This window comes from Balaenoptera ricei, chromosome 3 (genome assembly GCF_028023285.1).
Source record: "Balaenoptera ricei isolate mBalRic1 chromosome 3, mBalRic1.hap2, whole genome shotgun sequence".
NCBI lineage: Eukaryota > Metazoa > Chordata > Mammalia > Artiodactyla > Balaenopteridae > Balaenoptera > Balaenoptera ricei.
Window position 1 is genome coordinate 127,094,432 of NC_082641.1, and position 26,484 is coordinate 127,120,915.

Genomic DNA, 26,484 nt, shown 5'->3' on the forward strand with positions numbered 1-26,484 from the left:
ATACCAGATAGTGGATTTTTTGGCGTGTGTTTTATTTTTCTCCTAGTGATATAAAATAGGAAGGAGATATTGAATTATGAAAACTGGAATAATGAAGGACACTAAATGCTTTTATTGGAGCTACCATGTTTGTAAATCTACGTTGGAACGTTGTATAACCTTTCTTGGATTTGAATTATGGCTCCGAAATTGGCCAAATAATTATAATCTTATTAAAAATACCAATGACAGAATTTCTAACTGAAGGTCTTTACTTGGCAAACAGACAAGCAGCCTTAGCCAGAAAGGATTTTTAACTGCAGTTTTAAGAAACTTATTTTAGGGAGGTTCTTTCCCCACACCCCATTCCCCATCCCTAAAATAATAAGTTACTTGGAACGAAACTGCTCTTGCCTTTTCAGTTCAAATCAGTTGGGAAGTTACTGTTTGAGTTCTGATGCTGCCATGATTTCTCAAAAATTAGTGTGAACAAACCAGTCTGTATAAAACGCTACCATTTTTGGTCTCCTCTGCAATTTTGTATACAAATCAAGACAATATCAGGGTGAGAGGTGAATGAACTTAAAATCTCAGTCTTGTTTATTCACTAAAAAAGTATACTGCCTTTTTTTTCCCAATTTATTCAAGGCTAATGACTTTTGGGAATATGTTTCATACCATGTATATCTTTTTAAATTAAAGCAAGTGCCTTGATGCTATTCCACATAAATCTTGCTTAACCCTCTATGGGATGAGGATGAGTTATTGATGGATTACAGCCTATTACAGGAGAGGGGGAATTGGTTAATAGCAGATCCTTTTCATCTGGGATCTATTTGTGATGTTTATTATATAAGATCCTATATGGGTTGTGATCTAGAGGTGTCATTTCATTTGTCTGCTAATAAATTGTTATGCTAATAAAATATTACCGTGTATAAATTATTCAAATGCAAGGGGGGAGGGTTTCTAACTAAGAAACACATTCAGGTCACCAGTGAGCTTTACAATACCATCTCTTTACATTTGGAGGGTGATTCAGTCATTCATTTTCCCCATCACACAAAAGTATCTGTCCTTACAGAAAGTCTTAAAGCATAAAGAAACCCAGTTCTTTCCTTTTTGCTTTGGGGTCCTGAGTGAGTCAGTTAACCCTTTGGGGACTTAATTTTTCCATCGGTGAAAGCGGGAAGAGAACTAGATTGCTCGAAGACCCTTCGAGTTCTTATGTTGCATGACTCCTATTCCATACTGTGTTGAAGTCAGAAAACCCAAATCTGGTTTATGTTTTACTACTGTCCTAACACTGAATTTTGAGCCACATTTTCCCCATCAGTACATTGAGGCTAACACCTTATACCAGCTAAGTGAGAGAAGTGGGCGTGCAGTTCCTAACTGGAGCACACGGCTTTGTAAGGACTAATCAGCACCACCCCTGCACCTCCCCCACCCCACGACCCCATACTTGCCGAGAGCCTCTTGAATGTCCTCCCTCTTCTGCTTCTCAACTCTGTAGAAGTGGGAGTGTGAGTATAGGCTTAAGGACAGTTTTCAGTCTTCCTTTTGCAGTACTTCTGTAACCCTGAGCATTTTGCCTCTAAGCTCATCCTTACCCACAGAGTGAAGGAGGGTGCACCCACTCTGTCTGCATGCAGCATCTGGGATCCAGAGCCCCTGAAGTGCCTCACACACTCATTCTCTAGCATCTCCTCCAACCAACTTGGAGGATTGTGCTATCCCATCTGTCCTTTCAATGCTTGTGTCCTTGGCCTTGTCTCTCATATAGCACTACTGCTTAAGGTTTTAATTTTCGGATCCAGTTGTGACTGACGAAAGTATGGCTTTTCTTGGAGAAATATTCACATGTGCATGTATATACATACACGTGATTATAAAAAAGTCTGGTTCATGGACCCCCATATCATAAACACTTTGCATTGTAAGCTCTCCCCAGATGACATCCACATTTATGGCTTCAACTACCTTATTATATGCATGCTAACGGCAGCCAAACATGATTTCCAGCCTGACCTTTCTAGAACACCAACCAGCATTATCTGTCTATATATAAATCTCCACAGCTGTTACTGGACAGTTCAACCTGGATGCCCAGGGGCATTTCATAAGCAACATACCCCCAAACTCCTCCTGTTTTATCTATCTTGATTATGGCATGAGCTAGCTACTCAAGCCAGAATCCTGGGAAATTCTAGAATATTCCTCTTCAACTCACACCAAATCTATCTACCTGGCAAGAGTCTTTCAAATCCAACATCTCTTTCGTGCCCTCCATGTGTATCACTTCTGTTCAGGATGATGCCATAGCCTAACTAGTTTACCTGTATCTCTACAGCTCAGCCTCCACACTAGTTATCAATCAATTTCTAAAAAATAATTTGACGTTTGCTACTTGTAAGTGGTTCTCCAATGTTTTCAGGGTAAGTTCAAAATGAATGCTTTAGCCAACAAGACCTTAAAAACTATGATCTTGCTTACATCTCTAGTCACTTGTCCTACCACACATCCTTTGCTTGACATACCTACCTCTGACCTTAACTGTTCCCAAATGGGCCATTTTCTAATACCCCAGACCTTTATATATGCTGTTCCTTTTGCCAGGAATTGCTTCCCCACCCCATATACCTAACTCCCTACTCCTCCTTCCAGATACTTCATATTAAGTGTCCCTTGCTCTTGGCAACATTTCCTATTGAATTCCTCTTCTCTCATGCAGGGGCTCCTTTGGGCTCTATCTCCTGTAAATTCTCTGATTATTCTCTAAAATGGCATTTACCACTCTGTATTATTTTCTCCCTCTCATCTATCTCCTCTGCTTACTGGACTGCTTGAGGGTAGGGTCATGAACTTAATTCATCCTTAGAGCCTCTCTGGCCAGCAGTGGGTATTTTATAAGGTCCAATATTTCAGTGATTACTGAAGGTATGGATATGTTTGATGGGTGGCTATTTCTCTAACACTGGCTCATTTGTAGGGCACGTCAATTATCTGCCCAGGGTCAATTACATGGCCTGTGGTTATCAGTAGGTGAAGGGATAGGTGTATATAATGGGGTGAATTGGGTAGTTTGAGGTACAGTTATTTCTAAGTCAGTTGTTTGAGCAAGTCCCACATCCTATGTCTCTTCTCTCTTTCCTTGACTACGTTCTCAGCCTCTACTAAGAAATTACAAGTGGCTGCTCCTAGTTTCTTCAGTTGGCTTTATTGTCTCCCTTATGTAGCTCACCTCTGCCCTCTGGTGGCAGGAATATGCTCTACCACATCCCACTTCAAAGACAACTATGGCCCCAGTAGCAGAACAGTTAATAGGTCTGCAAATTTGGAGACCTATCAATCCTTTGGTATTATGATTTGCTGGAAAGATTAAATAAGTGAAATAGTGCTTGACATAAATAGGCAATCAATAAGTCTTATCTTCCTTCCTTTTTAATGAAAGAGCCCTTAGGAACAGGCTGTGTGGTTCTGGAAAAATGAACCCCAAGATATTTTAGTGGTAAGGCAGGTCCCTGCCTCTAGATGGTAAGGTTCCAAATAGGATGGATAGTAATGACAACAGACAGCATTTGTAGAACACTTAGTCTGTGCCAGGTATACCTTTTTATCCTCATGACAGCACAATTGAGGTAGGTCCTTAGTCCCAGAAGGTTGGCTTACAGAGTGGATTGGTCAAATGGGACAAAACTATATCCTCAAGTGGGGTTGGAGGGAACAGAGAGTCAGGGAGAAGCCACAGAGGGCCTGATGAAGACAGCAGACCAAGAAAGGATAATACCAACCTTTTTTAGTTTAAAAAACAAAGTGTCAAAAAACCCCTAATGTCCAAGACAAGCAAACTTTCACCTGACATAAACCAGACTGCAAAAGCTCTCTTTTGGATGTGATTTCCATCTACTTGGATATAATTCATATGATATGTTAAATGAGTCAAGAATGTGAGATTTCTTTTTTTAAAAAAAATACCAAGTTTAAGTACATACTTACTGAATATTACTATATGCAAGGCACTTAGACAAAGCCTTTCACACTAAAGTCTTGTCTTGTAGAAATGGAGAATCCTGCAGTGACTTTCTGTGGAAGGAAATAGGTTTAGCTCCATATATCAGAATTCTTCATTATCACAGAATAGATTATAACCTGGACTGGAATAATATTTGAGCAATGATATTCATGGAAAAATTCTGCAAATCCTTTTATTTATTTAAACTTTGGGTTTGTTTGTTTATTTATTTATTTATTTATTTATTTATTTATATATGGCTGTGTTGGGTCTTCGTTTCTGTGCGAGGGCTTTCTCTAGTTGCGGCAAGTGGGGGCCACTCTTCATCGCGGTGCGTGGGCCTCTCATTATCGCGGCCTCTCTTGTTGTGGAGCACAGGCTCCAGAAGCGCAGGCTCAGGAATTGTGGCTCACGGGCCTAGTTGCTCCGCGGCATGTCGGCAGATTCTCGACCACTGCGCCACCAGGGAAGCCCTGCAAATCCTTTTAAATAGAGGACAGCCCTACCTTATCTCCAAGTCATTTTCTAGTAGAATTAATGCTTCATGCAACTTTAAAAATAAGGTGGCTTTGACATTACTTGTGTGTCAATTTATACACAAATGTTTACTGATGTGCCTATGATGTTCCCAGCACAGTGCTAGGCTCCTTTAAGGTTACAAAGGCTGAGTGGTCCCTGCTCTCGTGGAGCTTACAGTCTAAAGAGCCACAGAACATTGGCAAAACATTTAAGTGCTTAACTGAATGGTTTAGAGACAAAAGTGCTGAGGAGTTGAGGGAGAGAAGGGCGGAGCAGGTGCTGGAGTCTTCAAGGCTGGAAGAAAAAGGACTCCAGTTAGTTCTTGAAGAATGTGTAAGGCCCAGCTTGGTAGAGAACAGGGTGAGGCATTCAGGCAAAGGCACACTAGCAGACATGGGTATGGAGTGAAGACAATGGCCCATGGTGGGGCCACACACACTAAATTGTACTGAGTAACCAAGCAGTCAACTCCAGAGGGTGCTAAGACTCAGATGAATAGTCTTTTATTTCTGTAGGCATTTGGGAGCCGCCACAGACACTTGGGCAAGGGAAGAGATCTAACATTATGTGCAAAATGGACTTCAGGAGAAAGATGAGGGAAGAAATTAGAAATTTCGTCAGTAATCCTGACACAGATGATGAGAGCAGTTAAGGTGCTGACAATGAGACGGAACCACGGGACTTAGCCAGAAGACACTGTTTTCCTTTCCTATGTGTTAATAATTTAAAATACGTATAGTACTTTTAATTCAAGTTATATTAGTTCTTTAAAAGGAAAAATACCCCAAATAAGCTTTAAATACACATCTATTTAAACGTCTGCTGTTTTTTTGTGTTTTTTGTTTTGTTCAACAAAGTGGAAGGAGTACTTTCTATGATTAATCTGCTTTATACATGTTTCAATTAAGTAACTACAGAAAGAAGAATAACTGAATTGCTATGGGTTTCTGAAATAGCCACAAAATTAACCTGGGGCAGGGAACTACACTACAACGCTAACAGGTCTTGTGTGTACCTTCTAAAAATGAAACTGACACTTATCTGACTCATTAGAAAATAGATACTAGGGTTTTAAAGGATATTAAGAATGCCTTTTTAAAAAAATTAATTTATTAATTATATTTATTTTTATTTTTGGCTGCGTTGGGTCTTCGTTGCTGCCCATGGGGGCATTCTCTAGTTATGGCGAGCCGGGGCTACTCTTTGTTGTGGTGCGCGGGCTTCTCATTACAGTGGCTTCTCTTGTTGCAGAGCACAGGCTCTAGGCGCACGGGCTTCAGTAGTTGTGGCACATGGGCTCAGTAGTTGTGGCTCACGGACTTAGTTGCTCCACGGCATGTGGGATCTTCCTGGACCAGGGCTCGAACCTGTGTCCTGTGCATTGGCAGGCGGATTCTTAACCACTGCGCCACTAGGGAAGTCCAAGAATGCCTTTTTTATAGGAGAAAAACTTTAAGATAAATTTGACGATAAATTTATACAGCTTTAAATAACTTAAATCAACTCTGCTCTAGCAGACTTCTCTGAAGAACAAACACAAAGGAATAAGGGTGATTTATGAAGTGATTTTAGTGAAGGGAAACATAGTGTGCCCTCACATTAATGACATGAGGCTGGATTATCCACAGGTGTGGAGAGGACCACTGTGGATTATCCAAATAATCCAAACACTCTCACACATGTCATCTCTCTCACAAGTGTTCCTCTCACCTTGTCTGGATTTGAGAGGTACACTGGAAGGTATGTTCTCTCCCATGAGTGTGATTAACAGCATTCTCTGATATTTACCACATCTTCCAGATTGTATCATGTCTCCTCTTTCTGGCACTTTATTTCCCTGTACCCCAACATCGTACTAATAATAATCCTGAAGTATTAAAAGATGCTTTGATAGGCTAGATGGCTCTTGTTAAGTCCTTTGGCACAAACAGATGCACCTCTACTGAATACTTGGTGGGGCATTCAAGAGAATAGCTAAGAAGGTTCTGGAGTTACCAAATCAGCAGGAAGGAGTTAACAGTTCTGGAGTAAGAACAGCTGATACTTTTTTTTTTTTTTTGACAGTTAGTGATTGGGAGTATTCAGATGGTCAGTTAAAGAGAGAAGTGCTAGAATCCAGATGGACCAGTGGTTCTTAAGCATGGACCTTGGACCACATCAGCATTGGCATCACCTGGGAACTTGTTAGAAATGAAAAGTCTTGGGCCCCAAATTCCATTCAAGAAAGTTTTCTGATTATTTCAGAAAACTGGAATGTTGTCACAATAATATTGCTTAAAATTTAAGTTCAATATCCTAGCTAAAGAAATATTTATTCTTGTAAACTACATCTTCTAAATTAAAAGAGGCAGTTAATTTCTACATTATTTTGTTTGGAGGAACTCTGTAATTTTGGAATCAACAAGAGTTTGTGTCACTCTTCTCATTAAATATTCATCTATGCCATTTAGCTGTCCAAAAATGGCATCAGGAACACCTACACAAGTGGAAAGGAACCATCTAAGTTTCTGTGCACTTGAGATGGCCTCTGTGATGGTGACTTTTGGCTGCTGTGGTAAAGATGCCTCCCCCTCATCTTCACTTCCAGCTTCATCAGTACTTTCACCAGCCACCATGTCCTGGATGACCTCTGTGTCCAGCAGCTCCTGAGAGATGATGAGATCATCATCTGCAGTGACAAAGTCCTGGAAATTTATTTCATTTGGGACACAGGTGGCAATAGCCACTGAGTGCCACAACTTTTCAATGGCAATATCTGGTTCACTGGCTGCTGCTTCTGCGTCAGAATCTATCAATTCCACAGGGATGATGCCTGCCTTCTGCCAGCATTTCACCACTGTGGACTGCTTGACTGACCACCATGCCACGGCAATCATGTCAATGGCCTGCTTGATGTCTACTTTTTCTTGATCTTCACTGCTGTTGAGCTTGAGGAGGATCTGTTTTAGCAGGTGGCTCCTGTACAGCACTTTTGTGGTATGAATTATGCCAAGATTCAGTGGCTGCAAGACGGCAGTACACTTTGAGGGCAGATACCCCACCTGAATCCTTTCCAAGCGTGGAAGCATGTGGTGAGCGGAGCAGTTGTCAATCAGCAGGAGGATCCGGCGTTCTGCCTGCTTCATTCTGGCATCCACTTGCATCAGCCACTCATTAAACAGATCCTGTGTCATCCACGCCTGCTGGTTGGCTCGGTAGTCACAAGGGAGGGAATGGACATTCTTGAGGCAGCGTGGGTTGGCTGACCTACCAACAATCAATGGTCTCATTTTTTCAGTCCCTGAAGCATTGCAACAAAAGAGTGCTGTCAACCGCTGCCTTGCTTTCTTGCCCCCTCTACAATGGTCCCCTTTAGCAGCAAGTGTGTGCTGGGGAAGCAACTGGAAAAACACTCCTGTCTCATCAGCATTAAAGATATCATCTGGGCTGTAGTCAGCAATTAGTTTTATAATTTCCCCTGCATGCCACTCATTAACCTTATCTATTCCTAGACCATTCATTAATCTGTCACTATCCTCTCTACAGACTGCTTTCAAAGCAATTCCATGGCGATCCCGAAATCTGTTCAGCCAGCCCACACTTGCTTGAAAATTGTCATAGCCAAGCATGTTGGCCAAGTTTAGTGCTTTTTTCCGAATGACAGAACCAGTCACGAGAATGTTTTTGGCATGGATTTCTTGAAACCAAGCAAAAACAGCCTTATCAATGTCGTCATAAAGAGCATTCCTCATCCTTTTCCTCTGGGGTCCCACAGATGCCTCCCGCACCTTTTCTTCAAATTTAGCACGATCCTTTAAGAATGTAGACAAAGTAGAAGGAGTGATACCGAATTCTTTTGCCACATCGCCTTTCCTCTTGCCTGAGTCCACAGCTTCCACAACTTTCATTTTCTCCTCTAGGGAGAACTGCCGACGTTTCTTGTTCCCCTTGTTTGCCATATCTGTAGAATGAGGGCTGGACCACAACTACCAGGGCTGTGTCTGTTCCTCCTCTTGGCTTGTTTTGCCACAAGTGAGGAAAACTGAGAAGACAAAATGGAGTGCCTATCAGGAACCAAAGATAATGGATTCCCCCTAAAAGATGGGTTCAGATTTTAAAAAACTATTAGAAAAATGATAATATAAGGCCGAAGTCAAGAGAAGACAGGATCATGCTACTGACTTTTTGTAGAGGTTATTTATACAGACTCATAGAATGTTTGAAATAAAAGAGATATAGTCTAGTTTACTTAAACTCTCTGAGCCTTTGTAAAAATAATAACAATGTCTGGTCTGTCTACTGTGAGACTATATTGAAGTAACAGATGGTAAAAGAACTTTGCAAATAGCAATGCATTGTATAAATTCAAGGAATTATTATCTGGCTCATTTTAAAGATACAGAAACTGAGGCCCAGGGAAGGGGCCTACCCAGGTTCATAGAGCTCAGATTTCTTGACTCAGATCAGTGCTATTTCTGCAACTCCATAGTCCTGCTTGAAATTCCACCACAGTGAGATCTTCATAGCTCTATCGCTGCTTGGCTTTGGAAGGATTTTTCACTGCCGGAAGATGTTTCTCATAGCCACACATTCATTTAATAAATATTTACAGGTGCCAAGTGGTAAGGACACAGTGAAGAACAACATAGTCAAGGTCCCTGCCCTTATGAAATAATACAATGTGATGTAGGGAGATAAACAATAAGTGAACAGATAAATTAGTTAATTACAGAGTGTGATATGTGCTATGAAGGAAATAAACATGATCCAACAGTAGCAGTTTTGGTAATTGCCTGCTTAAACCTTTTATCATGAGAGTCCTCAAAGAACAAGAGGAGGCTGCTGTGCTTCAGGCTGTGACTGCCCCTTTTTAAGGACTGGCTTCTGTCAGTACCCCCACACATCTGTCTATCCAATCATGGCATCCTCTGTGTGCTAAGCACTGTGCTCGATGCCAGCCATACAGAGGTGAATGCAGCATAGTGCCTACCATTGAGCAGCTTACCAGGGAAGACAAAACTAGAGTATGGAGTGCTATAACAGAGGTTACAGAGTACTGTGGACGAGAAGACAGAAGTGGGATGATCAACTGGGTGGGACACAGACGGGCAGTGTACTTCAAAGAGGAAAAAATACTGATGTTGGGACTTAAAGTATAAACAAATAGGAATTCATGAGATAGAAGGAAATATGTGTAAAGGCAATGAAGTACCATAGAAAATAAAAAGACATGATCAGGAAAAAGAAAGTCTTTGGAGAAGAGAACAAGATCTTGGGACAATAAGATGCCTTTGGAGTTTTGTTTTCTGTTTTTGGAATGACATGATCAGATTTGCACTTTAGAAAGAGTCTTTTGGTTGCAAGGTGGAGAACCTAATAGGTAAAGTCCATTTTCCTAAGAGGTGGCCCTAAATCTGAAGGTAAATGCAGGCTAGCCTAGTAGGCCATATATAGTTGGGATGTGTTAATTTGAGTGCAACAAGAAGCTCCTGAAGGATTTTAAGCAAGGAGAAAGATGACTGCTGTGTGAAGAATGGAATGGAAGGGTGTCAGAGAAAAAGAAAGAGACTAGTTAGGAGGCTGTTGCCAGAGTCCAGATGTGAGATAATGGTGGCTTGGATAGAGTAATAGTGAAGATGGTAAGAAGTAGTCAGTTTGGGACTATGTTTTTGCGGATCTTGCTGATGGACTGGATGTGAGGTGCAAGAGCAGTCAAGGATAACTCCCAGATTTCTGGCTTGAGCACTGAGCAATTGAGTGGATGGTGATGCCACTTACTGAAATGAGAACCAATTATTGGTCCTTTGTAAACATAATTTGTTACTTTCCATGCTTAATATCGCTTACATGTGGTAGGGCTGGGATTCAATCCCAAGGAGGCTCAGCACAAAGCTAGCATTCTGAACACTACACAGTGCTATATAGCTTGTTCTGGGAACAACCAGTACTGAGAAGAGATGTGGAGAGAGAATGAATCAAGAGCCAAACCAAAGTCTTGTAGGTCGAGATAAGTTTGAATTTTATTCTAAGTAAACAAGAGGACACTGGAGGGTCTTAAGCAGAGAGTGACCTAATCAGGCTTACAGTGCAAAAAGATCAATTTGCGTGTTGTGGAGAATAGATTGTAGAGGGAAAAGAGAGGAGATGGGAAGAAATTGCCTCAGTCCAGGCAGGAGATGACGGTGACTAGGAGAAGACTGGTGACGGTGGTAAATGGAGAAAAGTAGGCAGATTGGAAATGCACTTGCAAGGTAGTGAGGGTGAGGGGACTTGTACGAATGTGGCACCATCTGTGACATCGGCGAAAAGGGACACTGCAATCCTTATCTGATTCCAGAGCCTCTCCACATGGTCATTCAGCTCCGTTTGAATCACTCACTACCATTACTGTGTGTGGGACGGTGGGAGAGACGGATTGAGGGCAGATCACTGGGGTTCGGAGGACGGTTTCATGCGGCACTAGGAAGTAAGAACCCTGTCCTGAACAAGCCGGGACAGTGATGAGGACTGGGGTCAGGCCTTGAACGCCGTGCTGGGAGGGTGGTGCTCGGGCTCCCCTCGCCAGACGTGGCTTCGACAGGCGAGGCGGGGCCTCGACCCCTCACGCTCGCCACAGCCCCGCCCCATTTACCTGAACGCCCTACGGCAATGCCCTGGGGCTGAGGGCGTCCACCGTGGGCGGCCGCAGCTTCCTCCTCCTCCCGGAACCTCTAGCAGGAAGTAGTCCGTCCGCCTTAGCGGCCCCCTTCTAAGCCTCTAAGCACTTTCTAGGGGCCCGCCCCTCAGCCCGGGCTGGGCTGTTGCGCCTGCGCAAGGGGTCGCACGCAGTCACGCGCCGCCGGCCGCTTCCGGCGCGCCGCGAGGGTCGCCGGGACGGGTTTGCCTAGCGGTCCGAGGTGTGCTGCTGCTGAACCGGTGCCGCGGCGACGCCCGTGTCCCTGCTGTCTTCCTCGGGCTCCCCGGGGCTTGACCCCCGGGGCTCTCGGCAGGCGTCGGTGAAGAGCCTGCGGAGAGAACCTGTGCTCCCACGCCCGCCCTCTACAACCCCATATCACGACTCCGAGGAAGGGGAGAGAGAGGGGCTGTCGCGACTCCGTGCCGTGTGTCGCCGGGCGGGGCCGCGGGGCCGGGGCTCCTCTAGCCCCCGGGATGCGCGCGCGAGCCCTCGTCTCCACTTCCTTGTTGCCACTGCCACGACTGGAGCCGCCTCTCTCCGACAGCGGGGAGCGCGAGTGCGCCGGCCAGCCCCCCCGTCGAGCCCCCTGGCCGGGCGCCTCCGGGAATGTGAGCCGCGCGGCTTGCACGCTTCTCCGGGTAAGTCCCGCCTTCGAGCGCCGCGCCGCACCGCACCGGCTGGGCGCCCGCGAGCTGGGAGTTGCGGCTCTCTGAGCCCTGTTGCCTCTTCTACGAAGTAGGAGTAGTGAGCCTTAGTTTCCACCTCTCGCATTCGGTACCTTTGGGACATCTAAGGCCCATAGGCTGACCATGGCCCACTGCTGAGCCGTCAGAAGCCATTTAATGAGGTTCCGAGGAGGATCTGAAAGGAGTGAAAGCGTGTCACAAATTTCAAGTACTGCCTTCTCTTTTACAGATGAGAAAACTGAGGCTTAGAGTAAGTAGATTGCTCAAGGTCATGGAGCTCTGTGCGCGTGCTGTTAAAATGCGTAACTTAAATTTAGTACCCTGATCTTCTGCCCTCCAGAGCCCTTGGTTTTAACCTTTATATTATCGTGCCCTTTTTTTTTTTTTTTTTTTTTGCATTGCTGTACTGAGGCCTAGGATCTGAAAATACTCTTGGACCCAGGCTTAAACCGGGCTACTCAAAGAAGCCAAAACCCAGGGTAGTCTGTTCCTTCCCCTACCCCAATATGATTGTAATGACTTTGTTTTCTAATTTGTTTTGCTTTGGGTGCTAAAACCTTGTATGTCATTCTTTACAGAAGCTCTCCTGCAGTTATTGCTTTTCTCAGCAAGACTCAAGGGCTGAGAAGTCAATTATGAAAGGCAAAAAAAGCACATCCCCACATAGCCTTGATTTGAACCCTAGCATCCCTTACCCAATGAAGGCACTGGCCTATTTCTTACCGAGCCAAGTTGTGGGTTATGTTCTCCTCCAGAGTTGGACTATAACCGAATGCAGTGGGGGTTTTTTGTTGTTGTTTTTGTTTTGTTTTCCAATGGGAAGGGAAATCATTTAGAGATGGTACAGAACTAGAAAGAACCTTAGGAATAATGTGTTCTTAGCCTCAGGTATATCTTTGAAATTATAGGTGAAATACTTGTCTGCATTTTCTGGGAGAGGGTTTTTCCCGCTTTACAACATTCTCAAAGGGATTCTTGCCTCTCAACAAGTTAGGAACCACTGATTTCAGCCTCTTCCGTCTCACTTGAGGAACAACTGAAATTTAGGGAGGGGAGTAGACTTACCTGAGATCGCATGGTTAGAATTTAGACTTGGATCCTGGTCTCCTGACTCAACACACAGTGCTCTTTTTCTCATACCTTATCAGATACCTCATCATTTGTGGAGTGAGTTCTAAATGAGATGTGAGTGGGTCTTGTAATACACATATCAGTTCTGTATTTACTTACACAGCTCCTTCTTCCCAGAATCCTAAATTATCTTCTGACAGATTTTCCAGAGCAACTATATTATTTCTCTCTCATAAAATTCAAGTGGTTTTTGGGAGCCTTTCTCCATCCAAGGATTGAGTCTGTGGGTAAAACTCCAACTTAGCGTGTGGCCACAAATAAACTAACTCTTCTTGAACTAGTCATTGAATTTTTTTAATGCCTTCCTTTCCCTAGGAAAAGCTATTAGTAGGTTTTCTGTTTCTTAGGCCAGTGCTAGAGAGTTAATGTCGGTCTGTCAGATTACTGTTTAGACCTGAGCTGTTCAATACCGCGCTAACCATGTGTGGTTATTTAAACTAATTACAATTAAATAAAATGAAATCAGTTGAGTTCTTCAATCACACAAGTCATATTTCAGGTGCTCAATAGCCATAATTAGCTACTGTATTGGAGGAGCACAGATGAAGACCATTTCTGTCATCGCAAAAAGTTTTTTGAACAGTGCTGGTTTAGAGGGTTGTGGGTGGAGATGGGAGCAGTGTAGTATGGAAGAAGGCTCACAGTTGGATTTTGGAACTAAAAAATCTGCCTTTCAAGTCCCTGGGTGTGGTGGCCTTGGTCAGGTCATTAAGCATCTCAGGCAGACATGATTCATCTTTAATAATGAACCCTTTTTGTATAGCACTATTCTCAAATGGAGTTATGTCCTTAAGCCTTATCACTATAAGTCTGTGGTAAGGTGGGTGAGACATCTCTTTTTAATGTGTGAGAGAATTGAACCTAAAGCAGCTAAAGGACCTGCCCAAAGTCATACAAATTGGCGGAATGTAAAGAAACTTTGCTACATATTGGCACTTAACACATGTTTGAATGAATGAGTGAATCAGTGAAGCATTTTGCTTAAGGTGATGCCATGAGGGAGTGTCCAGAACTGACTCCTGGCCAAGTATTTACCTGTTACCATATGGAATTCTTGTAATGTGGGGCTAATCTTTGAGTTGAAGGATTACTGAGTATCCCATGAACGAATATAAGTGAAAGGGCTCTCTAAGCTAGTGATCTCAGGTTTGCCTAGTCAGAGGACTCACCTGGCGCAGGTGTTAAGCACACGGATTGCCACACCCTTTAGTGATTCTGATTCAGAAGGGCTGAGGTGAAACCCTGGAATCTGAATGTTTAGTAGGTTCCCCAGGTGCTTCTTAGGATCCATCTGCTGAGTTTGGCAAATGACTGAGTCTTAAGGCCGTGGCAGAGATAAGGATCATTGGATCGGGAGGCTGCTGTCCCCTTTAGGGTAGATTCTTGAACCTTATTTATGTTTGACTTTCCTCTAGCCATGGATGCATCATATGATGGTACTGAGGTAACTGTCGTGATGGAGGAAATTGAGGAAGCCTACTGTTACACCTCCCCTGGGCCACCCAAGAAGAAGAAAAAGTATAAAATACATGGAGAAAAGGCCAAGAAACCCAGGTTAGCCGACACATTTTGGTAGCTGGCATTTATAAACAAGCTGCTTGGAGAACTGTGTTGAAGAAGACTTTAGCCTGTGTCCAGATTCACTGAGAGTGCCATGTCATTTGTTGAAGTCTCCTGATGGGCAGTAGGGTTGGGGGGAGAGGGTGATTGAGAGTGGGAAGTGGCCGATTGATGCCAGCAGTTGCCATTCCTATCCAAATCTTGGTCATGTTTCTAGGCTTTAGCAGGAAATATACATACAAATGGTGGAAGCTCTCTGCAAGAGAACCACTTTATTACTAATGCCATTGTTATTTAAATATTTAATTAGGACATCAATAAAAATTTGGAGTTATAAATAGCTCCAATGATATCTATAAAGAATATCCAAATTGTAGCTCTAATCTCCCTCTTAACTGTGAACACTCCAAACTTCTTGCTGAGGCTCCCAGCACTGGGTCACTTTGATAGTTCTACTTGCTTCCCTCTCTCAGCCTTGGCGAGGTGCTGTTGACCAGTGAGATGACCAAAGGCTGTGTAGAAGAGTAGGGTGTGAGTGGTAATTAGTCCTCTAATTAACCTTTTCCTGAAAGCGGAATGACGGGACACCTTTATCTATCTTTGCCCATGTTGGGATTTAAGGCCAGTCATCCCTGCAGAAAAAGTGGTCATGGAAAAGTAGACCAGACAAGCCTTTGCTTCCACATTTCTGGAGGGAGAAACCTCCCCCTGTTCACCCTCTGGAGGTGTTATTTAAATGTTTCTTTGCTTCAGTCTCTATTTAGAGAAATGCTTTTGAAATGAAAAGCTGGGTTTTGTATTTAGCTCTTCACTACTCAAACATTGTAGTATTTACTGGTTGAGGGAAAACCTTAAGAAGTCCTTGCTTCCTCAGGTCTGCTTACCTTCTGTACTATTACGACATCTACCTGAAAGTGCAGCAGGAGCTCCCCCACCTCCCTCAATCTGAGATCAATAAGAAGATTAGTGAGAGTTGGAGGCTTCTCAGTGTGGCCGAGAGGAGTTACTACTTGGAGAAAGCCAAACTAGAGAAAGAAGGTTTGGATCCTGTAAGTAATTTTTTTTTTTTTTTTCCTCCAGCTAATACCTCCATTGCCTTAGTGGTGAGGCTTTGGGGAGTCCAACCCCCTGTTTTCCTGTTTCTTTCTCTCTTCTTAGGAAAACTTTGAATTGAGTCATTTTTACCTTTCTTGAGTCTGATATTGTCTGCTTCCTTTTTTTTTTTTTTTTTTTTGGCTGCACTGCGTGGGTTGGGGGACCTCAGTTCCCTGACCAGGTATTGAACCTGGGCCATGGCAGTGTGCCGAGTCATAAACACTGGACCGCCAGGGAATTCCCTGTCTGTTTCCATTTCGGTCATGCCCTGTACTCTCTTTATTCTTTGCTTGCAGCAGTACATGATCCCCAGTGAGCCTTAGGTTCCTTTTCTGAATTTTAGCAAAACTTGGAGCCACTTGTCCTTGTGGGTAGTTAGTGTTATTTTTCTTTTATAGAGTAGCTTCTACAGGCATTTTTCCTAAACCATGAATTTTCATGTTATCAATTGAGTGTAAGTATAATTAATTTGTGTTGTTCTGACCACTGTCAGTTATAATGTAATCAGCAATTAGGCTTGCAAGTTTAGAGGTAGACATAGCTGCTTTATTTAAGGCCACATTCTTTTGTTACCACTGGTGGTATTGAACTGTGCTAGAAGGAAAAGTGCAAGGCTAAAGGTGAAATTGATGGAGGACATTGAGCCTTTGAGTGCTTGGATTAAAGAATAAGCAAGGAAGCCCTTAGGTTTGTGTCTGTCAGCCATTTTGTTATTTCTAGTTCACAGGAATAAAATGGACTGACAACTGTTAACGCTGCTGTTTTTTTAAAGTTTTTTTTTTTTTTTTTTTTTTTTTTGGCTGTGTTGGGTCTTCGTTTCTGTGCGAGGGCTTTCTCTAGTTGTGGCAAGCGGGGGCCGCTCTTCATCACGGTGCGCAGGCCTCTCACTGTTGCGGCCTCTCCCGTTGCGGAGCACAGGCTCAGTAGGTGTGGCTCACGGGCCTAGTTGCTCCGCGGCATGTGGGATCTTCCCGGTCCAGGGCTTGAACCCGTGTCCCCTGCATTGGCAGGCAGACTCAATCACTGCGCCACCAGGGAAACCCTGCTGTTTTTTTTAAAACTGAAATTCCTGCAGGAAAAATAACCTTGTTATTGCAAGCTGAAACCTTTTAACCTTAACTCTTTTTTTTTTTTAAATTGAAACAATTGTATCTAACTTCTTTTTTGATAATGTAGAGCAAAGGTTCTTCAGGAATGCTACAACTATGTTATAGCAGAATGGGTTGTATTTCCCTTAGTGGAGCCCATCTGCCACTGATTGCCATTTAGATTATTTTGTCCTTGTTGGCTTGGCATTTCCCTTCTTGGAAGAGCTTTGTGTTACCTACGGTCTTGGAGATGCCACTCTGTACTTCTCCTCTAGATGATTTGTTTGTAAACTGTGAGTCTGGGAAACAATCCCTGTGGAGAGGGGGAGGCGGAGTCTAGGAAAGGTACACATATGCTCTTTGGTTTCTCCATTGTAAGGTCACAAACTTTTTGCCCATGATATAAGAAAATTTTACCTAATCCTGGAGTGATATGGTTTTTAAAACCAGACACTAATATAGGTCCTTATTAAGGCTTTTTTAAAAAAAATTAAGTAGATCATCTACAATGATTTTTCCTTATCCATATGTAAATTTATATCTACCATCATCTCTACTACTACCCCCAAGATCATTAATAGATTAGCTCTGATATTAACTAGCTGTAACCTTGGAAGAATCACTTAACCTTTGAGTTCTGATTTCCTCATTTGTAAAATGGGGATAATAGTATTTATTCACAGTGTTTAAAATGGACAATGTAAAACACCTAGCTGAGTTCTTGGAACATACTGACTTGGTGAGTAAATAACACTCTTTAGTAGATTAAATGTCCAGTGACCGTATAATAAGAAAAGGTGGCATTTAATGAGCGTCTGGAATGTACTAAGACAGGGTGAGGCTTTATATGCTGTTTGACCTCTCCCTGATTACCTGGTATACAGGTGGGACCCTCCTGCCTGCATACTTTGGGAGCCCGTCAGAGACCTTGGGGCAGGCTGTCTCCTTGGCAGCCCTTCAGGTCTCCTGCCAAGTGGCTGGGCCCATGGTTCCAGTGTCATTCCTTATAGTCTGTAAGATGACTGTCATTCATGCTGCCCTGGTTTCTTGTGCTTGGATTTGTTGATTAAGTCCAGACCAACCTATGTATTTGCCACCATTTAGTCTTGTTCTCTTGACCTGTCTGCTTCAAAGCGTGACTTGAGAATATCATTTCTTCATTATCTCTCCAGTAAAGGCTCCATAAAGGATTTGGACAGTTTGCTTTCATGTTTCATCTCAGTACTTCTTTTAACTTTCATCTCTGAGTGCTTCCTTTGTATCCTAAGTAGTCTCATTGACTTCTTGCTTTTGATTTATTTAAGGATCCTTTTGTAATTGACTTAGTGCCTTTTAAATGATGCTTCTGAAATTATTTTTTGGTCTGTTTAATTTCAGTTCTCACTTACCTGTTCATTTTAAACTTTTCTATCTTCCTCATTGGGTAACTTTCAGTTTAAATTGAAAAAAATAAAAGCACCTTTTTCTTGGTGCCAGTTAGCCATGCAGGGCTGTGCTTCTAGTACCTGCTCTCCTTGCTCCTTAGAAGACCTGGCCTGGAGTCCCAGCTTTACTACTTACTAATTATGTGTTTTGGGAAAGTTTACCCTCCTTTAGCTTTAGTTCCCTCATTTGTGAAATGGGAATAATAATAGTACCTAACTGAGTAGTATTGCTTTAAAGGTCAGGAAAGTATTTTCTGAACCTTAAGATCCTAGGTCATTGTTAATATTTATATTCTTCTCCCTCCCCACTACCTCCCAATATATTCAGGTCCTTATCAGATAACCACCTCCGTATACACATTCTCTCATGAAGCCTTCTTATTGATAGCTTTGTGATCTGTTCATTCTCTTCTTTGCAAGTCTGGGAGAAACCAGTGATGTCAGGATCCTTGCTTGCTGCCCTGAGACCCAACATGGCCTGTTGGTTTGTATTTTATGCTTTTAAAGGTTTCACTGAACATTTTACATTCTGGTATCTAAATCTTCAGCCACTTTGGAATCCTGAAGTATCAAAGCTGGAAAGGAACTCATAAATAGCCAGATTCAGCTCCCTCATTTTACAGATGGGGCAGCAAGGCCAAAAAAAGGGAAAGGATTTGTTTAAGACTACGCCAGACCTGGGATTTCAGCTCACAGTTTCAGATGCCAAGATCAGTGCCCTTTCTGGAATCTAATCCACGTTATCTGTCTTCTGTGTGATTGAGTGAGTAAGTTACATTGGCTAAAGTATGATTCAGATGAAGATGACATTGCTATTGGCAGAGGCTGACCCTGTCTAAGTCTTAGGTCAAGAGAATGGAGTCTTTCTGGTTCCTTTGCAGAAAAAAAAAGAAGAAAAAAAAGGCTTATAAGTATATATCTATGTGGTCTTATTCCATTTATCTCTGCTTGTCTCCCCGACCTGGCTTCTTCATCCTCAGAACTCTAAACTCTCTGCACTGACCGCTGTGGTTCCGGACATCCCAGGTTTCCGCAAGATCCTCCCTCGCTCAGATTATATCATCATCCCCAAGAGCAGCCTGCAGGAGGAGCGGAGCTGCTCTCAGCTAGAGCTGTGTGTGGCCCAGAACCAAATGTCCCCTAAAGGACCATCCCTTCTGTCCAACACTGCCCTGGAGACAGTGCCCAGCCGTGCAGGCATGGCAGAACAATGCCTGGCTGTGGAGGCCTTAGCTGAGGGTGTGGGAGCCCTTGCCCAGCCAGGCGCTGTACAGGAGATCACCGCCTCAGAGACCCTGGGCCCGGATGTGCTCCTAAGTGAGGCTTCCCTGGAGGTCGGGGAGAGCCACCAGCCCTACCAGACAAGCCTGGTAATTGAAGAGACCTTAGTGAACGGCTCACCAGACCTCCCCACTGGAAGCCTGGCTGTGCCCCACCCCCAGGTGGGGGAGAGCATGGCAGTGGTAACAGTCATGAGGGTAAGTGGCTTTGGTTCGGATGATTTTGCTTTACCTGGGATTGTTAAAAAGGCAGCTAGCACCATGCAGTGTAATTCTGAAGTAGTGTAAGTAAGAATACTGGTGTGGCACACTTCTAGTTGGACTGCAGTCCTTTTGAACGTTTTTGTCCCCAGGCTTGGTCCAAGTCCCCAGGCTTCAGTTTCTTAGGCACTCTCAACAACTCCTCTTGCCCAGTATAGGCAACATTTTCTTCACATGAGATAAGGTACATTAACAGGAGGGATGGGGATGATATTTGGGCTATCCATGAGTCAGAGCCAGGATCTGTTTGGCTATTAGTATTAGTTAGAATTTTATGTTCCCTTAAGATTGTTTCAGCAAACACAATGGCACCTTGAACTGTTCAGGAGAATTTTTTAAAATAGTCTTGTTGGGCACAGAGTAAGTAGGAAGAAGGAAGTTCTCTTCAGGGCCAGGTTGATGGGACTAATAGCTGAGAAAGAAGAGGGAGGTATCTCCCCAGTGGCTTTTCTGTCATGCCCAGTTGAGGAGAAAGAACAGTGATTTCAGTGATTCCACAGCCTGGTCCCCTGGAAGTGGAGAGTGGGGGAGCTGCCACCATGCTGTTACCCCGGGTACGATGGCATCCTCAAAGAGGTAGTTGTTCTGCTTAGGCTAAGAGGACCAGCACGCGGGGGCCCCTATGGCCTAGACGGATGAGAGCAGATACCCCTGCAGAGGATTCTGTGCCAGGCGTAAATCCGTTTTATTACTTGTTGCCGCAGTGCTGTTTACGATGATGAAGCATGCCACTGGTTAAGGCAGATTAATAGGTCGCTAAGAACATTTGACAGGGTCAGAAGAATTGGGTTCTTTCACTAACTGCTTATGTGATCTTAGGAGTTCTGAGTCTCTTAAGAACCTCAGTTTTCTCATCTGTAAAATGAGGATAGCACATTCCCTGTGATACTGGTTTTCTCTGTTGCTGATTGTTCTTAATTAAACTTTTATATTGAGATAATTGTAGATTCATACATTTTTTTGATGTGCCCACTGGATAAGCACATTATCTATGGTTATTGGACTTGATTGGTCTTCAGTGTTGTGGATGGTCCTGGGTGTTCTTCACTCCATCTCAATAAAACTTTCTTCTCTCCATGTACCTACAGGATTCCAGTGAGATTAGCTCCTCTGCGCCAGCTGCACAATTCATCATGTTGCCTCTTCCTGCCTACTCGGTTGTGGAGAACCCCACCTCCATCAAACTGGTCAGTGTGTGGGGAGTTGAAGGAGATTAAGGCTCCATAAGAATTCTCTTCCAGGTAGTTTTCTAGAAGTCTTAACAAACTTAGGACATTGGGACTGGCAAAGATCTCAGAGATTTTTCTGATTCAGGTATTCTTAACTGGGGGTGAGGGAGTGGGGGAGGGTCTGTGAATGGACCTCCGCAGGATCCATGAACTCCTCAAGTTACATACAAACTTTTCTCCTTGAGAGAGTATTTTCCTGGGATAGGTTCCATGGCTTTTATCAAAATTTCTGAAGCATACGTGTTTTAGAAAAATTGAGGGATCACTGATCTAATTCAACCCTGTTATTGTGCAGGTTAGGAAAAAGGTCCAGAGAAGAGAAAGGACTTGTTCTCTCTATGATTCAAGGCCACTGGGCTGCAAAACAAGGCAGAACAAGGACCCTGGATCTTTTGATTCTCAGATGTTTTTTCCATCACACACAGCAGCATGTGGGCTGAGATTTATTCCTAAATATCTCATTTCTTTATGATATTGTAAATGGTATTTTTAAAAAAATATTTATCTATTTGGCTGCATTGGGTCTTAGTTGCGGCATGCAGGATCTTTCATTGCAGCACGCAGGCTTCTCTCTAGCACACGAGCTCTCTAGTTGTGGCCAGTGGGCTCTAGAGTGCCCGGGCTTAGTTGCCCCACAGCATATGGGATCTTAGTTCCCTGACCAGGGATCGAACCCATGTTCCCTGCATTGTAATGGGGATTCTTAACCACTGGACCACCAGGGAAGTCCCTGTAAATGGTATTTTAAAACTGTTTTCAATTTCTGGTAGTTCACTGCTAGTATATAGTAATACAATTGATTTTTTGCTTATTAAACTTGTGTGCTGCAACTTTGCTAAACTCATGTATTCTGCTAGCCTTTTTGTAGATTCTATTGCATTTTTTACATAGATGGCAGTGTTGTCTGCTAATAAAGAGAGTTTCATTTCTTCTTTTCTGATACGGATTCCTTATTTCTTTTTCTTGTCTTACGGTTTTGTTGAGGACCTCTCCAGTACAGTGTTGAATAGAAGTGGTGAGAGCCAATATCTGTGTCTTGTGTGTCGTCTTAGGGGGAAAGTATTCAGTCTTTCATCATTAGGTATAATATTGGCTGTAGGTTTTTCAAAGATACCTTTATCATGTTTAGGAAGTTATTTTTGCTGGGAACTTTTATCAGGAATGGATGTTGGATTTTTCAAAATTTTTTGTGTGTCTTTTGAGATGCTGGATTTTGTCAAAATTTTTCGTGTGTGTTTTTTTTTTTTCTTTTTTAGTTTGTTAATGTGATTAATATGATTTTTCAAGTGTTAACTCTGTGTTCCTGGGATAAACTCCACTTGGCAATGATGTATTATCCTTTTAATATATTATCGGATTTGATTTGATGACATTTTGTTCAGAATTTCTGTATCTATATTCACGAGGGATATTATTGGTCTCTAATTTTCTTGTACAGTGTTTGTCTTGTTTTAGTATCAAGGTAATGCTTACCTCATGGAATGAGTTGTGAAATATTTTCTGCTTTTCCATTTTTTTGGGAAGAGTTTTGTGTAGTACTGGCATTATTTCTTCCTTAAATGTTTGGTTAGAATTACCAGTGAACTCATCCGGGCCTGGAGATTTCTTTGTGGGAAAGTTTATAATGGCAAGTCCGATTTTTAAAATATATATAGGACTATTCAGATTATCCATTTTTGAGCAAGCTTTGATAGTTTGTCTTTCAGGGAATTTGTCCATTTCATCTGAATTGTCAAATTTATTGACATAAAATTGTTCAAAACATTCCCTTATTCTTTTTTTAAAAAGCTGTGGTAAAATATACATAACATGAAGTTTACCATTTTAATCAATTTTAAGTGTACAGTTCAAGTGCTGTTAAATATATTTACAGTGTTGTGCAATCATTACCATTATCCATTTTCAGAACTTTTTCATCTTCCCAAACAAACTCTGTATCTATTAAACAGTTACTCCCCATTCCCCACCCCAAGCCTTGGTAATCGCTATTTTACTTTCTGTCTTAGTATTTGTGTGTTCTAGGTACCTCAAATAAGTGGAAACATGCAAATATTTCCTTTTTGTTCTGACTTTTTCACTTAGGATAATGTTTTCAAGTTCATCTATCTTGTAGCATGTATCAGAATTTCATTCCTTTTTGTGGCTGAATAATATTCCATTGCATGTGTACTATTTTTTTTAATCTATTCATAAACATTGATGGACATTTGGTTTGTTTGTACCTTTTGACTATTGTGAACAGTGCTACTATGAGCTTTGGTGTACAAATGTCTGAGTCCCTGCTTTCAATTCTTTTGGGTATATACCTTAAGAGTAGAATTGCTGGATCATGTGGTAATTCTATGTTTAAAGTTTTGTGGAATTTTTATCCTTTCAATATCTATAGAATTTGTAGTGATTTTACTTCTCCATTACTGATACTGGTAATTTGAGTCCTCTTTCTTTTTTCCTGATAAGCTTGGCTAGAGGTTACTGATTTTATTGCTCTCAGAGAACAAGGTTTTGGTTTCATTGATTTTCTCTATTGTTTTTCTGCTTTCTGTTTCATTCATTTCTGTCATTCTTCTGCTTACTTTGGGTTTAATTTGGTCTTTTCTAGTTTCTTAAGGTAGAAGCTGAGGTCATTGATTTGAGAGCTTCTTTTGTAATATAGCTGCTTAGTGCTTAATTTCCCTCTAAGCACTGCTTTAGTGGCATCCCACAAAACTGAACTAGTTAGTTGTATCTTAGGACCTTTCCATCTCTGACCTTTTTTTTAATAAATTTGTTTATTTTATTTATTTATTTTTGGTTGCGTTGGGTCTTCGTTGCTGCGTGCGGGCCTTCTCTAGTTGCAGGGAGCAGGGGCTACTCTTCGCTGTGGTGCTCAGACTTCTCATTGCAGTGTCTTCCCTTGCTGCAGAGCACAGGCTCTAGGTGTGTGGGTTTCAGTAGTTGTGGCACACAGGCTCAGTAGTTGTGGCTTGTGACTCTAGAGCGCAGGCTGAGCAGTTGTGGCACACGGGCTTAGTTGCTCCGCGGCATGTGGGATCTTCCCGGACCAGGGCTTCAACCCGTGTCCCCTGCATTGGCAGGCGGATTCTTAACCACTGTGCCACTAGGGAAGCCCATCCCACAAATTTTAATAACGGTGCATTTTCATTTTCATTCAGTTCAAAGTACTTTCTAACTTACTTCTTTGACCCATGAGTTACTTAATTATTTAACAGATATTTGGGATTTTCCATGTGTCTGTCTTTATCAATTTCTGATTTGATTCCATTGTGGTTAGAACTTTGTAGTTTATAAGATCTGAATCCTTTTAAATTGATTGCAGTTTATTTTATGGCTCAGAATATGGATTGTCTTGATAAATGTTCTATGTGCACTTGAAAAAAATATGTATTCCTGCTGTTGGGTGGAGTGTTCTATACATTTCAGATTAGGTTGAGTTGATTGATAGTGTTCCTTATTGATTTTGTATCCTTACTGATTTTCTGTCTGCTGTTTCTGTCAATTATTGAGAGAAAGCATCCATCTGTCATTGTAGATTTATCTGTTTCTTTTTGCAGTTCTATTAGTTTTTGTGTCATGTATTTTGACTATTATTAAGTACACAAACGTTTAGGATTGTTACGTCTTCTGGATAAACTGAACGCTTCTTCATTATGAAATGACCTTTATCTCTGGCAGTATTCTTGCCTATGAAATTTACTTAGTTCTGATATCACCCTTTCTTTTGATTATTGTTATTAACAAGGTATATCTTTTTCCATCCTTTTACCTGTTTGTACCTTTGTATTTCAAGTACCTTTTTTGGTAGGCAGCATATAGTTTGGCTCTAAGAGCAAGACCTATCTGATGATCTCTGCCTTTTAATTATAGTATTTAGGCCCTATGTATTTAATGTGATCATTAATATGGTTTGGTTTAAATCAGTCCTCTTACTATTTGTTGTTATTGTTGTTGTTTTGGTCCTCTCTGTTTTGTTGTACTTTCTTTTGAAATAATTAAGTATATTTTATGAATCCATTCTATCTCCTTTGTTGGCCTATGAGCTATTAACTTTGTCTTGGTTATTGTATTGGTTTCTTTTAGGATTAATAGTACATACCTTTAACTTGTCACAGTCTGTCTTATCCTCTAAAACCCCTGCTGTGGATAAACAATACTTTCTTCGATAAGAAAGTTGTAGTAAACTAATTATTTTTCCTGAGCCTTTCCTGTTCAGGAAATTTATATTCTTTCATGGTTTAATAAGTTTCAGCCAAGCTTTTCTAGAAATACTTAAGAAGGCAGCATCAGCCTTGAACACTAGCATTATTTCCTAAAGTCATTTCTATAAGTTGCTGTTCAGGAGTATTTCCAAATTCATGGTAATTTATTTATAGCACTAACTTTGCTCTGAGGGTGTATTCAGAATGAATATTCCATGTGGGGCCACAGTCTGAGAAAAGATAAGATATAATGTTGTACCCATTAATAATAGTCTCACAGACTTTTTGCTCCTCAAGATATATCCATTAAGCAGAAGGGGCAGGTGATTTTACAGAAGAGGAAACCAAGGGCCCAAGAGCTAAGTGACTTACCCCCAGGTCATTCAGTATGTCAGTGACAAAATTGGAACCCAAACCCTGGTCTCTTTCCTTGGTGCCACACAACTTCACACTCATCTTTGACCTGCTCTCACTGTCATAATCACCTTTTCCTTAGGTGTTCTGGCCAGAGGTAGCCTAGAGGAAGCTTGGTGTTTCCCAAGGGAAGTTTTTGCTTTCTGGCCAGGCTAGGGAGGCTGGGATTAGTAGCTGAGTAAACCATAAGTGACAGAACAAATCTGACAGGGAAGTGTTTTCTTTCCAGCATTAATCAAGAAATGGAGTGTGGCTAATTTCTATTTGTAGCTGAAATGTAATGCATTCTGTTCAAAGGGAAATCATCGGAGATGGTGCAAGCCAGTGGCTGAATATATTTGTATGCAGATGATCAAATTCTGTTGAGTGTCAGAGGACCTGGTTTCAACTGGAGTTCCCTCTCATGTTTTTAGTGACTGGACTGTTTTTATATCTTTGAACTCTAGGTCCTAGGTTCTCTGATTTTTAACTAACAAGAATGAAGAAGCAAATTCTTTGAAGTATTGAGGCCAGAGGGTGCAGCAGGATGCATGGAAGGAATCTTGACCAGGAATCAATAAGATCTGTCTTCTAGGTCTAGTTCTGTCCTCGAGTCACTACATGATTTGAGGCAAAGCATTTAACTACTCTGAACCTCAGTAGTAATAATACTTCATAGCATTGCTGAGAACATTAAATGAGATATTGGTAGAGTGTTTAGCACTGTGTGGTACTTTGCTTAATTAATTGCAACTCTTCTTACCTTTATACTTCTGGTACCTAATTCTGTAACCTTGGGCAGCTGTCTTTCTTCATTTGAATTCACTTTCTCCATTTCTAAAAACTGAACTAGTTAGTTGTATCTTAGGACCTTTCCAACTCTGACCTTTTAAGATACCATGAATTGGCTAACCTTCTGCAAGCTGGTATCCTCCTGGCATTGTTGTGGTTATAATGGTCATCAGGATCTGAC

General features: G+C 42.1%; 2 protein-coding genes across 7 annotated transcripts in view; one reads left to right on the plus strand and one right to left on the minus strand.

Annotated features, from left to right (window-relative positions):
* Nucleotides 1–4,161: 4,161 nt before the first annotated feature.
* Nucleotides 4,162–11,250, minus strand: TIGD6 (tigger transposable element derived 6). 2 transcript variants are annotated; one of them, XR_009502430.1, is made up of 2 exons: nucleotides 11,124–11,250; nucleotides 4,162–4,807 (listed from the first exon to the last, which is right to left on the minus strand). XR_009502430.1 is itself a non-coding variant. In XM_059917491.1 (2 exons), exon 2 carries the CDS (start codon nucleotides 8,449–8,451, stop codon nucleotides 6,877–6,879), a length of 1,575 nt encoding a protein of 524 aa, XP_059773474.1. In that variant the 5' UTR covers nucleotides 8,452–8,534; nucleotides 11,124–11,250. The 2 variants fall into 2 exon arrangements, 1 of the variants encoding a protein (XP_059773474.1); XM_059917491.1 differs by lacking the exon at nucleotides 4,162–4,807 and adding an exon at nucleotides 6,877–8,534.
* An 89-nt stretch (nucleotides 11,251–11,339) lies between these two features.
* HMGXB3 (HMG-box containing 3) overlaps nucleotides 11,340–26,484 on the plus strand; it is a 61,995-nt gene continuing 46,850 nt past the window's right edge. For 4 of the 5 annotated variants that reach the window (XM_059917481.1, XM_059917482.1, XM_059917485.1 and 1 more), the window contains exons 1-5: nucleotides 11,340–11,806; nucleotides 14,401–14,539; nucleotides 15,420–15,594; nucleotides 19,133–19,630; nucleotides 20,782–20,880. In XM_059917481.1, the coding sequence (XP_059773464.1) occupies nucleotides 14,403–14,539; nucleotides 15,420–15,594; nucleotides 19,133–19,630; nucleotides 20,782–20,880 (909 nt within the window). In that variant the 5' untranslated portion in view covers nucleotides 11,340–11,806; nucleotides 14,401–14,402. The remainder of the gene's footprint in view (nucleotides 11,807–14,400; nucleotides 14,540–15,419; nucleotides 15,595–19,132; nucleotides 19,631–20,781; nucleotides 20,881–26,484) is intronic. The other variant, XM_059917480.1, reaches the window with a different exon arrangement.

Excerpts from the sequence above, each read along its gene's own strand:
- TIGD6 (XM_059917491.1), bottom strand. The coding sequence starts at position 8,451 with ATGGCAAACAAGGGGAACAAGAAACGTCGGCAGTTCTCCCTAGAGGAG.